Genomic DNA, 11,321 nt, shown 5'->3' on the forward strand with positions numbered 1-11,321 from the left:
GGGGGCAAACACTTTTTCACACAGGGCCATGTAGCTTTGGATTTTTTTCTTCCTCATTAATAAAACCCTTCATTTAAAAACTGCATTTTGTGTTTACTTGTGTTATCTTTGACCAATGTTTAAATTTGTTTGATGATCTGAAACATTTAAGTGTGGAAAACAAGCAAAAAAGTAAGAAATCAGGAAGGGGGCAAACACTTTTTCACACCACTGTATGATCCAAAAAACAAAGATGGTGATGGCCGAGATGCCATTCTCAAGGCTTCAAAATGGTTGTCCGCAAATTGATTACATTTTCTGCAGTATAGATAGTCCATGGATGCTGAGAAAGATCAGTGTGCTGTTGATATGCATTAGTATAATTTTTAATAATGTAGTGCTGTACATAATGGGCTATAAGTCCTTTATAGCTGACATACACATATATACTGCACACCTGCTGTTGGGTGACAGAATCTTTGGTTAAAATTCAAAGTAGGATGAGTTCAGACATCGATATGGACTACATAAACATCCACTGTTGCCCCCCATCTTTTTGACACACAGAAACAGAAAAGACAGGACCTGAGCAGCGCTGCTACAGACACACGTTCATGTCGCATTAACAAGCCCAAGGAGCGAGGTGGGAGTGGGAGCAGGAGGGTCAAAGGCCAAGCAGGAAGTAGATGTAGACTAGCCAGCTAGCCCGCAGGGGAAACAAGCGGCACCATCCCACCGTTAGCCACGTCAACACCCATCTGCCAACTACAGTCCAACTTCAACAAAAATCAAATTATGGCAAATTAGTTAGAGTGATGCTGAGGTTAGCAGAGGTTATACGGTCATAAAGCCACAGTCTGAGAGGGATACAACTCTGAAGGTACAAGAGGGGTCACTGTAAAGTCAGCTACTGTGAATACGTCCGACTGTAACACAAGGACAAACAGCTTGTTCCTGATCACACAGCTGTTCTGGTCTTATGTGGATTATTATTCAGAAAATTTCTACTTTTTGATTTCAAATTTTGTTAAGGTTATGTGGTACTATGTTATACTACAAGTCCTGCATGTCTAATTAAGATACTTTTTTAACAGCCTACAGAGTTTCTAATTACAAGTTTGCACTCCATATTGTTCACAAATAATATTTAACCAAAAAGCTGAACTGTAAACTGTATTTTCAGTATAAAAAGTGACTGGAGGAAACACCTGCAGCTGAAATGTGGGCCTATTTATATTACTGTGTCATTAAGTAACTTCAAGGTTGGAATTTCGCTCCCGACAGTTCAGTTGTATTATCTGTCTCTATATGTGAGAGAAGGTGCCTTTGTTTCAGTACACACCACAGCCTTCAGTACACAAACACACAGGCCCACACATGCTACAAACAATGGGTTCAACAAAAGGTATTTTCCAGACAATGGGGGGAGATTTCAGCGAGAACGCCAGGTATTTAACTGTAAATCACAACGTCTCAGAAATACTGCAGTTATTGCGAGAAACAACATTAATCTTGTCGACTGTAAAATAGAGAATAAACATATTTAGCAATACTTTACCTTTAACATGTTGACTATAATCAAAGCCAGTATTTAATAAGCAGCAAAAACAATCTGAACTGCAATTAGACTCAATAATATCTGAACTACAGCTGCACAATAACATTAATGTAGACTGCAGCAGTCGGTGTAAATCATAAATAACAATTGGCAGAAAGAATCAGATAAAGAAGATGAGTCATCCGATACTGAAATGTGATTAAAGCAGGCAGAGGTAGAGACAGGTTGAGATAAAGGGAATAGATATTCAAAATAATATCTCATAAATGTAATCTTGAAATACAGATATTTTAAGGCCGTATCACTGATCTCCATAGCTACAGCAATTTGTACTTAAACAGGGAGTTAAGAGGCATCGGTACTTCATTATAATCTAGTGACAGTTTAGACTAATAATAACAGGAACACTAATAACTGGACCAGATCTACTTCAGTGAAACATAGTTCTGATACTTGGTGCAGCTGTGTTCTAACCTCCAGACTGTGGCTTTACAACATGCAGGTCTCTGTCAGTGAGCTGTGTGGTTGGTTGGTCTAGTGGGTGGGAGGGGGTGGGGGGATGGGGGTTTGTGTTGGGCGGAAGCAGTACAGGGAGACGAAGGGGTTGCCTTGGAGACAGACCGGGCTGGTGAGGTGGCAGTCAGACTAGCAGGGCCGCAGGACTAGCAGAGCTCCCCAAACTGAGCAGCAGCAGGGGCGGTGGCATGCTTACCTGTGGCCAGGACCCCCTCTGCCCTGCCCTTCATCCCTCCTCCTCCTCCTCCTCCTCCTGAGCCAGAGCTGCCCAGGGCCTCCATGGGGAAGGAGGGCCGTTCGCCCCTGTAGGGCTTGGGCCTGAAGGGGAAGTCTTTGTCTTTACCTTTGGAGCCTTTGGGCCGGCCTGCTGTCTTCTTCTTGGACTTGCCATCCCCCTTCACTCCCAGTAGGGGGTGCACCTCTACAGCGACAGAGACAGCATGGAATCAGATTTTCACAATAAAACAAAAGACATCCAACAATTGGGACATACTACTTGTCATGACATTGCGCCTTGAACTTTGACCCTCTTGCTCATATATCCATCTCAGTCTGTAGCATGAAATTTGAAGTGAATGGTTGGAAATGTCTAATTAGATTCTTCATTACCCCAAAGCAGACAGCGCACGAGTGCCCTGACAGTTTTGGTCTGAGATGCACAAAATACCGGAAGGCATTTTTAACATAAAAAAATACCTTTCCTATTTAATACTTTTATTTTAGGAAAAGCTAACTTTCAACCTGCACAATTTAACGAATACTTATTCAGTGTTTTAGTATCTGCTGGTAAGAAAGCCATCACAAGACATTGGCTGCTTTCTGATGTTGGCTAATTTCTGTATCTGTACTAAAATTGGCTCACAGGGTATATTCATCATTTCCACTGCACTGTTTCCATCACTACAACAGAGCAATGTCACACTCAGCTAATACTGTTTTCATTCAGTGTATTTGCATCTACTTTGCCTTTTCCTTGATCACATGCAAATATTTACTCATCAGCACTACACACAAAGTACAGCTCAGGCTGATGGGAATGTCGTTATGTCTGCAGGAATGTGGTGCTAATCCATCTTGTACATGTTGAAATATTTTACTGCTTTAGTGAAAAGTTAAATGCTATGGTGGCCCTAGAGGAACAGTCAGTCGGCATCTCTTAAGTCATCAGGATTCATCCTCTGGGGACCATAAATGTCTTCATGGAATTTGAAGATAAAGAAAATCAATGCCCCTGCCAGAAAATGTGCATACATCAACAGGACCCTGACACTGAATCTTGTGAGTGCACGTTTTGTTGTGTTCCAGTCTCTCACCGTCACTGGGCACCCCCTGCAGTTCAATGGTGGTGGTGCGAGCCTTCTTCTTGGCCGGGCCTCCTTCCGACGAAGGCTGCCGCTGCTTCTTGTCGCCGCTGGCTAATGCGTCATCTGGAGTGGCTGTCTGGACCGAGGCGTCCGGCGGGGGGCCGAAGGGGTTTTCCTCTGGATCTTCGACTTCGGGGGCGATTGGCAGGTACAGCAGGGCCTTGTAGTCCTCCAGCTCCTCGTCACTACAGAACACACACAGATAGAATGTCAAGAATGTCAGAAGTTAAATAGTTCACACAGGTTTGAACAGTCATCTTCTCTACAGTGCTGAACGAGCACTGAACTAGTTTTTTAGTTACGATACATATGATTAAAATGGATTCATGGATGAGATCAGGATGACGTGGAACAGATCAGAGGGGGAAGATTGTTTGCACTGATGTAGTGAGCCGTGTTGTTGATTCTCACCTGCTGCAAAAAGCAACTATGGGGTCAACAGTGGTGACATCCACTTCTTCATCCTCTGCAGCGTCTGCACCTGTAACACAAGCACAAGTTCATGTCTGAGGCATCCAGAGAGAACCAGTGAAACCAGTAGGACCAGTGCATCTGACAGGTTAACAGCTGATGGTCACTTTCTAAATAGGGCTGTTGCAGTGAAGGAATTTCCCTTTCAGTGATTATTACCGCCCTTTTTTGGTGTTTATGCAAATTACTTAATTTATTATTTTAGTGCTTTATAAATAAGCTTTATTGTCAGGCTATTATTAGGCATATTGTTGCTTTTTAAATGACAAGATGACTCAGTTTTAAAACAAATTAAATACTTGTTCATTGTTAAATGCAGAAAACAGAAAGGCAATGGGGCGCAGTGTTTTTTTCAGCTGAGAAGCTTTGGTTGCGTCTAGTTGGTATAAGGGACTTCTCATGGCCGATACCGATTCGATAACAGATACTTAAGACATTTTTTTATTTTAAAAAGAAGTCCATAACCGGTAGTGTACGCACACCTGAGGGTAAGAAAGGCTAAGATGAAGTGAGAACGGAGAGTACTTGTTCTGAATGAAGAGAAGACTGAAGCATGTAGGGAGGGAGAGAGAGAGAGAGAGAGAGAGAGAGAGAGAGAGAGAGAGAGAGAGAGAGGACCTGCAGCTCTGTGTAGGTTCAGTATTAGTTTCTTCTCCATCGTTGTTGTTGGTCAGCAACATGATGGTTAGTCTTTGTGGTATCTGTCCCACACCACCAACCCGATAGGACGGCTAGATAAATAGTGACAGTGAGCATTTTACCCAAAGCTGAATATTTTTCAATTCTCAGCGACAACAAAAAGACAGCAAACGCTCAGCGCCTCGTTACGCTGCTGGCATTTGTAGCATTGTGTAAATATGCTCGCATGAAAAAAAGAAAATACATTAACATGGCTTGTCAATAGTAATGGTGTCGCAGTATTGCAGATTTTGTTGGGATTCATGCAAACATGTGTGATATTGAGATTATTTGTGGCATGCAGAATAATTGGGTTACTACTGTCTTCAGGAAGCGAGTACACAAGAAATGAATGTATTTTACGGTTTTGGATTAACAGGAAATGCATCAACCGAAGTTTGACTTTAGACTGCAACTACAAAGTTAATCTTAAAGAGGAGACAGAAAAATGTTCTCCTAACAATTTTATACTTATTTGTTTGGCTGACATGTTTCTGGAGTCGTTTCATCCCATTCACGGGTTATTTTTCATGTTTCCAACCTGTGAGTAGCTTCTCAAAGTCCTTTGTGCATTGAATTGTGGGACAATAATGTCCACCACATACTTGCCATCCAGCGAGTAGTTTTATTATTATGAAGTACAGAACAAGGACATATCTGAGGTACTGGGTGCAAACAGAGCAGTAGGGTTTTTTCCTGTACGATGGTGAGGAAACAGCTTTCCAACATACTAATAAATACTCCTTTAATCAGCCTGTTGTAAAAACAGCGTGTGAAGTTACACCATAACCCCCAAACTCCACCCACTTCAACCAGGATTTACAGCCAAAGTCAAAAATGAACAAATGAAACCCATAACAGGCCCTCTGTGAGCCAGCTGCAGTGTGTGTGTGTGTGTGTGTGTGTGTGTGTGTGTGAGATTTATCTACCTGTCTGCTCGGGTTCACTCTTATCTTCGTCCTCAATATCAAACTCAGACTCTCGCTCCTCATACTCCACATTCTCATCCAGCTCTTTAAAGTCTGGAGCAAAAGCGCTCCAGTTTTCCTGCAGACAGAAATCAGTTACACATTGATCACACCAACGTACTACTTATCAGCTCAACTGGTAGTGGCGCTTCATTAAAGGCCAAATTCACACATTTTTTTAAATTATATGGAACATGGAGCCAAATAGGAAACATGAGAGATTAAAAACTGAAATAATTAATCTGTGACCATGTTCATGTACATCCAGCGTTATTGTCACTCTCTACGTACCACTTGGTTCTGAGCCCAGATGGACACCACTCCACTGGAGATGGAGGCGATAATTGGACGGACAGGATGCCACTGGACAGAGGTCAAAAGTGAGATGGGTAAATTATCTGATTTTAAACAACACTGCGTCTGAATATAACTGAAAATACATAGACAGAATTGTAATGTTTTTGTTTAAATTTCTGCTGAGCCAGAATCTCAGTTTCAACATCCTTACAGCAACATCCAGCAGCAGCTCCCCTCTGGTTCCATGAAGGATCTTCACCAGGTTGCCGATGCTCTTCTCCCAGATGTAGAGCGCATGCTGCCTGGCTGAACCAGCCACGATGTACTCACCATCACCTGAGAAACAGCAGCGTTTCCACGGAGTCCTAAACACAGATAAGACAGGTGGAGGACATGAACAAACAGAGTTCAGAGGAAAAGAAACTTTCCAAGCAAGTGTTAGCCTCAGAAAATTTGATTACAGGCACTGACATTCTGCCAATTCCTGCAATATCCTCAGCACATTTTTTTTTACATTAACACCTGTCAAACTGGAAGACAGCTTTAAAATCATGTCACTGCACTTTCACACATAATATGTTGAAATACCTGTTGACCAGGTCCTGTAGTTTCTGCATGGGTTCAGGTTCACCATCTCGGCCACAGGTCAGTATCTCCCTGCCATCATACACCCTGATGATCCGGTCTGCTGTGTTTATGAGGAAGCAACTGCGCAGGAAACAAGAAAGCTTGATTAAGCAAGGACAGACTTTGAGACGCGGAGGAAAAGAAAGCACAGGAAGAGCTCTGCTTTGAAAATTGGGGCTACATCAAATTTGTTTCTTTGCTTTCTTCTGTGGATGCTGTGCACACGATGTAATATAGATCTGTTCTACAAAGAAGACAGCGGCATAGTCGCTCCTCCCAAACAAGGGCAGCAGCGATTCACAGCAGCAACGGGACAAAACCTCACATACCCACCGTCAAACCAGTCCTTATTCACCACAAAATGTACACCTCCTCTCGTTCTCTCACCAGAGTCCTCAGCTCTGTTAGATCAGCATATAGAGAAAGACCCTCCTGGCTGAGCGGCTCTGTCCAGGATTTAGCTAAGTTTCGGTGAATCAAAGGATATTTTAGTTCCAGGTATCCAAGTAGAAACTGATGCAGCACTGACATCATCCAGTTTGTTCTCCAACACCTGTACACTTGTTAGCAGGGTGCCAGTAAGCTGGTGCCCATTTCTTTTCCATCTTGTCTTTGATGTTTACATCAGAAAAGCTTGAGTGGAGAGTTAATTTCCTCATCCCGAAAAGTGACTCGCAGCCACACGCCACCACCGCCCAAAGCCAACCACAGAAAGCACCATAACACTTGCAAAGTAGACATAATGCAAAAATTTAGTGGAGCTGACAGTGAGGTTACTGGTAACGTCCCTGCTTATGCTGTGGTTCTGTCTGTGTGGGTTGGGTCGATTTCCTCATTATGTTCTACCCGGGAGCGGCTGCTGAGTAAAGTGCAACACCTGTTGTAAAATGCTGTATACACGTCTGGTCAATTGGCTTGATGTCAAACCTGTTTGAACATTTTTACACCAGCCCAAACTAACTGGAATCAGGCAACAAGGAGAACCCCAAACAAAGTAGAGCCTAATGTTAAAGGTGTAGATTGTGTTCATCTCTCCAGGGTCTGTTGCCTCTCACCTGCCCTTGCGTGCAAATTCAATTGACTTGATGGCGGTGGTGTTGCTGGTGCCAGTTGTCACTCTGAAGGAAGCAACCAGCTCCTGAGTATTTGTGTTCAACACCAGAATCTGCAACAACAAACAAGACAGAGACATTATTAGAAGGAAGAACAGCAAGTCTGGGTGTTCTTTAACTCTTCAGTAACTGATTTGTTCATTTATCTGCTAGTGTCTTGTTAGATTCTACCACTGAAATATTCTAATTCTTACTTACAACTTCAAGCACTGTGCTTTTTTCCTCCATAAAAATTCTTATTTACTCATGATGTGTTTAAGTGCAGTGATGTGACTTAAAGGTGCACTGTGACTTAAGTTTTGTCTGACCTTTCCTTTAGCATTCCCAGTGTAGATATATTCCCCCCGTCTGTCAAAGGCCGCCACCACATTCAGGTCTGAGTCGTCGTCAACAGGTAGGACAACATGTTTTGAGTCTGACAGAGTTAGCAGGACTGGGGCTGACTTCATGGGACACACCAGCACCTTGTCCCTGAACACACAAACAGGATTCCTTGTTAGAACAAAATAGCAGGATGCATCCTAACTTAACTTAGGACTAATAACAAACAAAATAAACTGACAAAATCATGTGAAGTCAGTGCTTTTCATGGTGTATCTGACCAACAGTGGAACCTCATCATTTATCAGATGTAACATGGACACACAGATGCTGTCAGGTCACTCACATGTCTCTGGGGTGGCACTGCAGTTTAAGGATGGGTGAGGGGAAGCGGAACCTCTGGTCACAGTCTCCAGTCAGGACATCCCACTGTGAGACTATGTTGTCTGTGGAGGCACTCACCAACTTGTGGCCGTCTCGACTCCAGCTGCACACACACAAATAAATAGCATTCTTTAATTCATCATTAAAATGTTACTGGACACACCATGCAGATATAGTCTAAGAAAGAGCAGGCGAGGCGGGATAAAAAAAGAGGATGTGTCTGAGTGTATGTTTGATGTGTCTCACCATAATGAGCAGACCGGATGGATGTGTGCGCTGATGATTTTGGCGATGCCCCGCGTGAGGAAGTCCCAGATGACAATGCGACCGTCGTTGCAGCCCACAGCCAGCAGGGTGCCCCAGCGGTTGAAGGTGCAGGTGAGTGCCATACTGATACAGTCCAGAGTGCCATCTGCCTCCTAACAACACACACAGAAACAGAATGAAACACAGAGAGTTTCATCAGTCCAGGAGTCACACATGCTACCTAAAGCAAAAGATGAACCTCCATGTGTATTAGTGTTTTAAGTGCACAATTATTAACCAGGATTTTTATCAAGCTCATGTGTACATGAAAAAGCTGGTGACTTACCTCTGGATAGTTTTGCCCGAACGATTCTGGGAGAGGAGTAACAAAGAGACAGTGATGAGAAACATTTAACGACAACGTAACATTCATACAGGACGTACAGTGTATACTTCAGTGCCAGTCAGCTCAGAAACACAACACAACCTTTCTCTAATTTAATTTTAATTTACACGACACAGATAATCTGTGTGGTACAGCAGAGTACTTGAGTCAAGAATTTATTTATTTTAACAGATAACTTAAATTAATCTAAGATTAAAATCAGATATACATCACAAATATATAAAGAAATAATCTTGAGCACATTGAAGATGAAAACAGGAAACTTTAAACACTAGAGTTAAATATTTGCCAGAAAGAAAAAGGAAATGATCCATAGGTAAATTGTAGGGGTGTGAATCACCAGAGGATCAACAATTCCATATTATCACATTACTTGAGTCAAAATACAATGTTACTGCCAGTATGCGCGCAAAGGAAAAATTTGTCAAGATTAAGTTTTCAGTCTGTTCATCTCACTTAAGTCATTAGCAGTGGACTGAAAAAGTGATTGATAATATATTATTCTAGTAGGCTACCCAAAGTTTAATTTGTATTTGTGATATTAATAATTTATATAAGAAATTGATACTTGGACTATGTGACAGTATGATAGTGCCACATAAAAATATTTCAATATTATGCTGTAAAAAAAATCCCCCCCCACCCCACCCCTAGTAAACTGCGAGAAACCTTGAAGTTTTATCCAAAGTTTGAGCCAGTAACTCAAGAGAAAGAAATATATGGACATTACATAAAAAAAAAAACAACAACGTTTGCCTAATATTTACATAGAAGAATAACTTAAAGATAACTTCAAACTTATCCTAGAGCAAAGTCAAATATAAGAAGAAAGACACAGGAAATGTGTGTATACTTATTTCCAGTTAATACAATAGCAGTGACAGAAGATCAGCCAATAACCTCAGGAGAAAAATTATAACTACGCTGCACATGTACAAATACTTGCTTTTTTCAATGGCATAAATTTCCACAAAGATTCTAATATTTTCCTGCCAAAAAAACTACAACTTCACAAGTCTGAAGTTGCCTGCAAATTTGCAATAAGGAGATGATTTAGAGAAATGTTAGAGATTGTATTTCTCAGCTGATTCCCATTTATTTCACTGTGAGATCGGGTGCTATACATCGTTGTAACAGCCCTAACTTGGTATAAAATCAGTTCTCACATATATAACTTGTTTTGGTTTTACCTAGATCTGTCTTATCTCAACTAAGAAAACAACACAGTGCCTGGACTTATCAACTTGGGACTAGATTAAGAGTACAACTACACTGACTGTTTAAAACCCAGATTTAGACATTTCTGAAAACAAATATAAGAAATAAGATGTCGATTTTAAATAACACTTTATTTAGAGTTATCAAACCTGAGTTAGATAAGCAGATTAACGTTAAATGTTTTAAAAAGACTCCATTCTATTTGTGAAAACAGGAATCTTACAATTTCAGTGTATTTTTCTCCATTTAGCATTATTATTTTTCATAGCTCATCATTTGTCTGATCAGTAAAGTTACTCCCTGTCATGTGGACCATCAATGTAACGTTTATTTATCCCTGTCATCCTCATAACGTTAGGAGCTTTGTGGCCTTGGTGGAATGTATATATAAAGAAACAACACGTACACCAACGTATAATAACCGTCTGTACTGTCCCATAAGGAAATATGTGATTCATATAGTGTGTAGCTACTGTATCGAGGCTAACGTTAGCCACAGCTAACATTACTATGTCTGCTTCCTTCAATATAACCAACATTTGCAGACCGATTTTAACTGTACTTAAGTGATACATTCAAAGTAAAACATTTGAAAGAAGTTCACAGTGTGACCCTGATACTTTTTAATTATAATTATTTGATTCATATCGGCTGCTGTTAACATGCTAGGCTAACGTACAATGCTAACCATAACAAGTAACGGACATAATGTTACCGATGTACGGAAAGTCCAGTTTATTAAAAACAAAGACAAAAAATGTTAATTACCGAGCAGTTCTAGATTCATGGTTTGACAAGTGGGAATCCAAGTTTCCTTAACGACTTGATTTAATAGATTAATTCACTAAAATTCACTCGTATTTACTTCAGCTGCGACCGCCCGAGACACTGGCGCCGAGCCTCCAGTAAGGACCCCAAACAATGCGTCATCAGATGTGCCTGAATCAAAATGACAACGGCACTAACTCTTCTTCTTCTCCCGTTAATCTGCATTACCGCCACCTAAAGGTGGGATGTAACTGCTGTTTGTCATTGATGAGGATTGAGGGGGTGGCGCAAAAGGGGAGGTATGTCAAATAATGTTTTTATTTGGTTTTGGGGGTTACAAATTAAAATGATTGTATTTATTCTAACACTAATTAAAAAATCATGCACACGTTTTCTTTAAAGAAAAAA

General features: G+C 41.2%; 1 protein-coding gene across 2 annotated transcripts in view; it reads right to left on the reverse strand.

Moving 5' to 3' along the window:
• The window catches only part of rbbp5 (retinoblastoma binding protein 5), a 14,370-nt gene extending 3,299 nt beyond the window's left edge, over positions 1–11,071 (reverse strand). The window contains exons 1-13 of one of the 2 annotated variants that reach the window (XM_050038619.1): positions 10,914–11,071; positions 8,868–8,893; positions 8,522–8,694; positions 8,238–8,378; positions 7,879–8,041; positions 7,514–7,623; positions 6,420–6,539; positions 6,043–6,196; positions 5,826–5,897; positions 5,496–5,613; positions 3,829–3,898; positions 3,367–3,602; positions 2,397–2,474 (exon numbers count right to left, since the gene is read on the reverse strand). In XM_050038619.1, coding sequence (XP_049894576.1) covers positions 2,397–2,474; positions 3,367–3,602; positions 3,829–3,898; positions 5,496–5,613; positions 5,826–5,897; positions 6,043–6,196; positions 6,420–6,539; positions 7,514–7,623; positions 7,879–8,041; positions 8,238–8,378; positions 8,522–8,694; positions 8,868–8,893; positions 10,914–10,932 — 1,480 coding nt within the window. In that variant the 5' untranslated portion in view covers positions 10,933–11,071. Of the gene's footprint in view, positions 1–2,249; positions 2,475–3,366; positions 3,603–3,828; positions 3,899–5,495; positions 5,614–5,825; positions 5,898–6,042; positions 6,197–6,419; positions 6,540–7,513; positions 7,624–7,878; positions 8,042–8,237; positions 8,379–8,521; positions 8,695–8,867; positions 8,894–10,913 lie in introns of both variants that reach the window. The other variant, XM_050038618.1, reaches the window with a different exon arrangement.
• Between the last annotated feature and the right edge of the window lie 250 nt (positions 11,072–11,321).

The sequence above is a fragment of the Epinephelus moara genome, chromosome 24 (assembly GCF_006386435.1).
Source record: "Epinephelus moara isolate mb chromosome 24, YSFRI_EMoa_1.0, whole genome shotgun sequence".
Lineage (NCBI taxonomy): Eukaryota > Metazoa > Chordata > Actinopteri > Perciformes > Serranidae > Epinephelus > Epinephelus moara.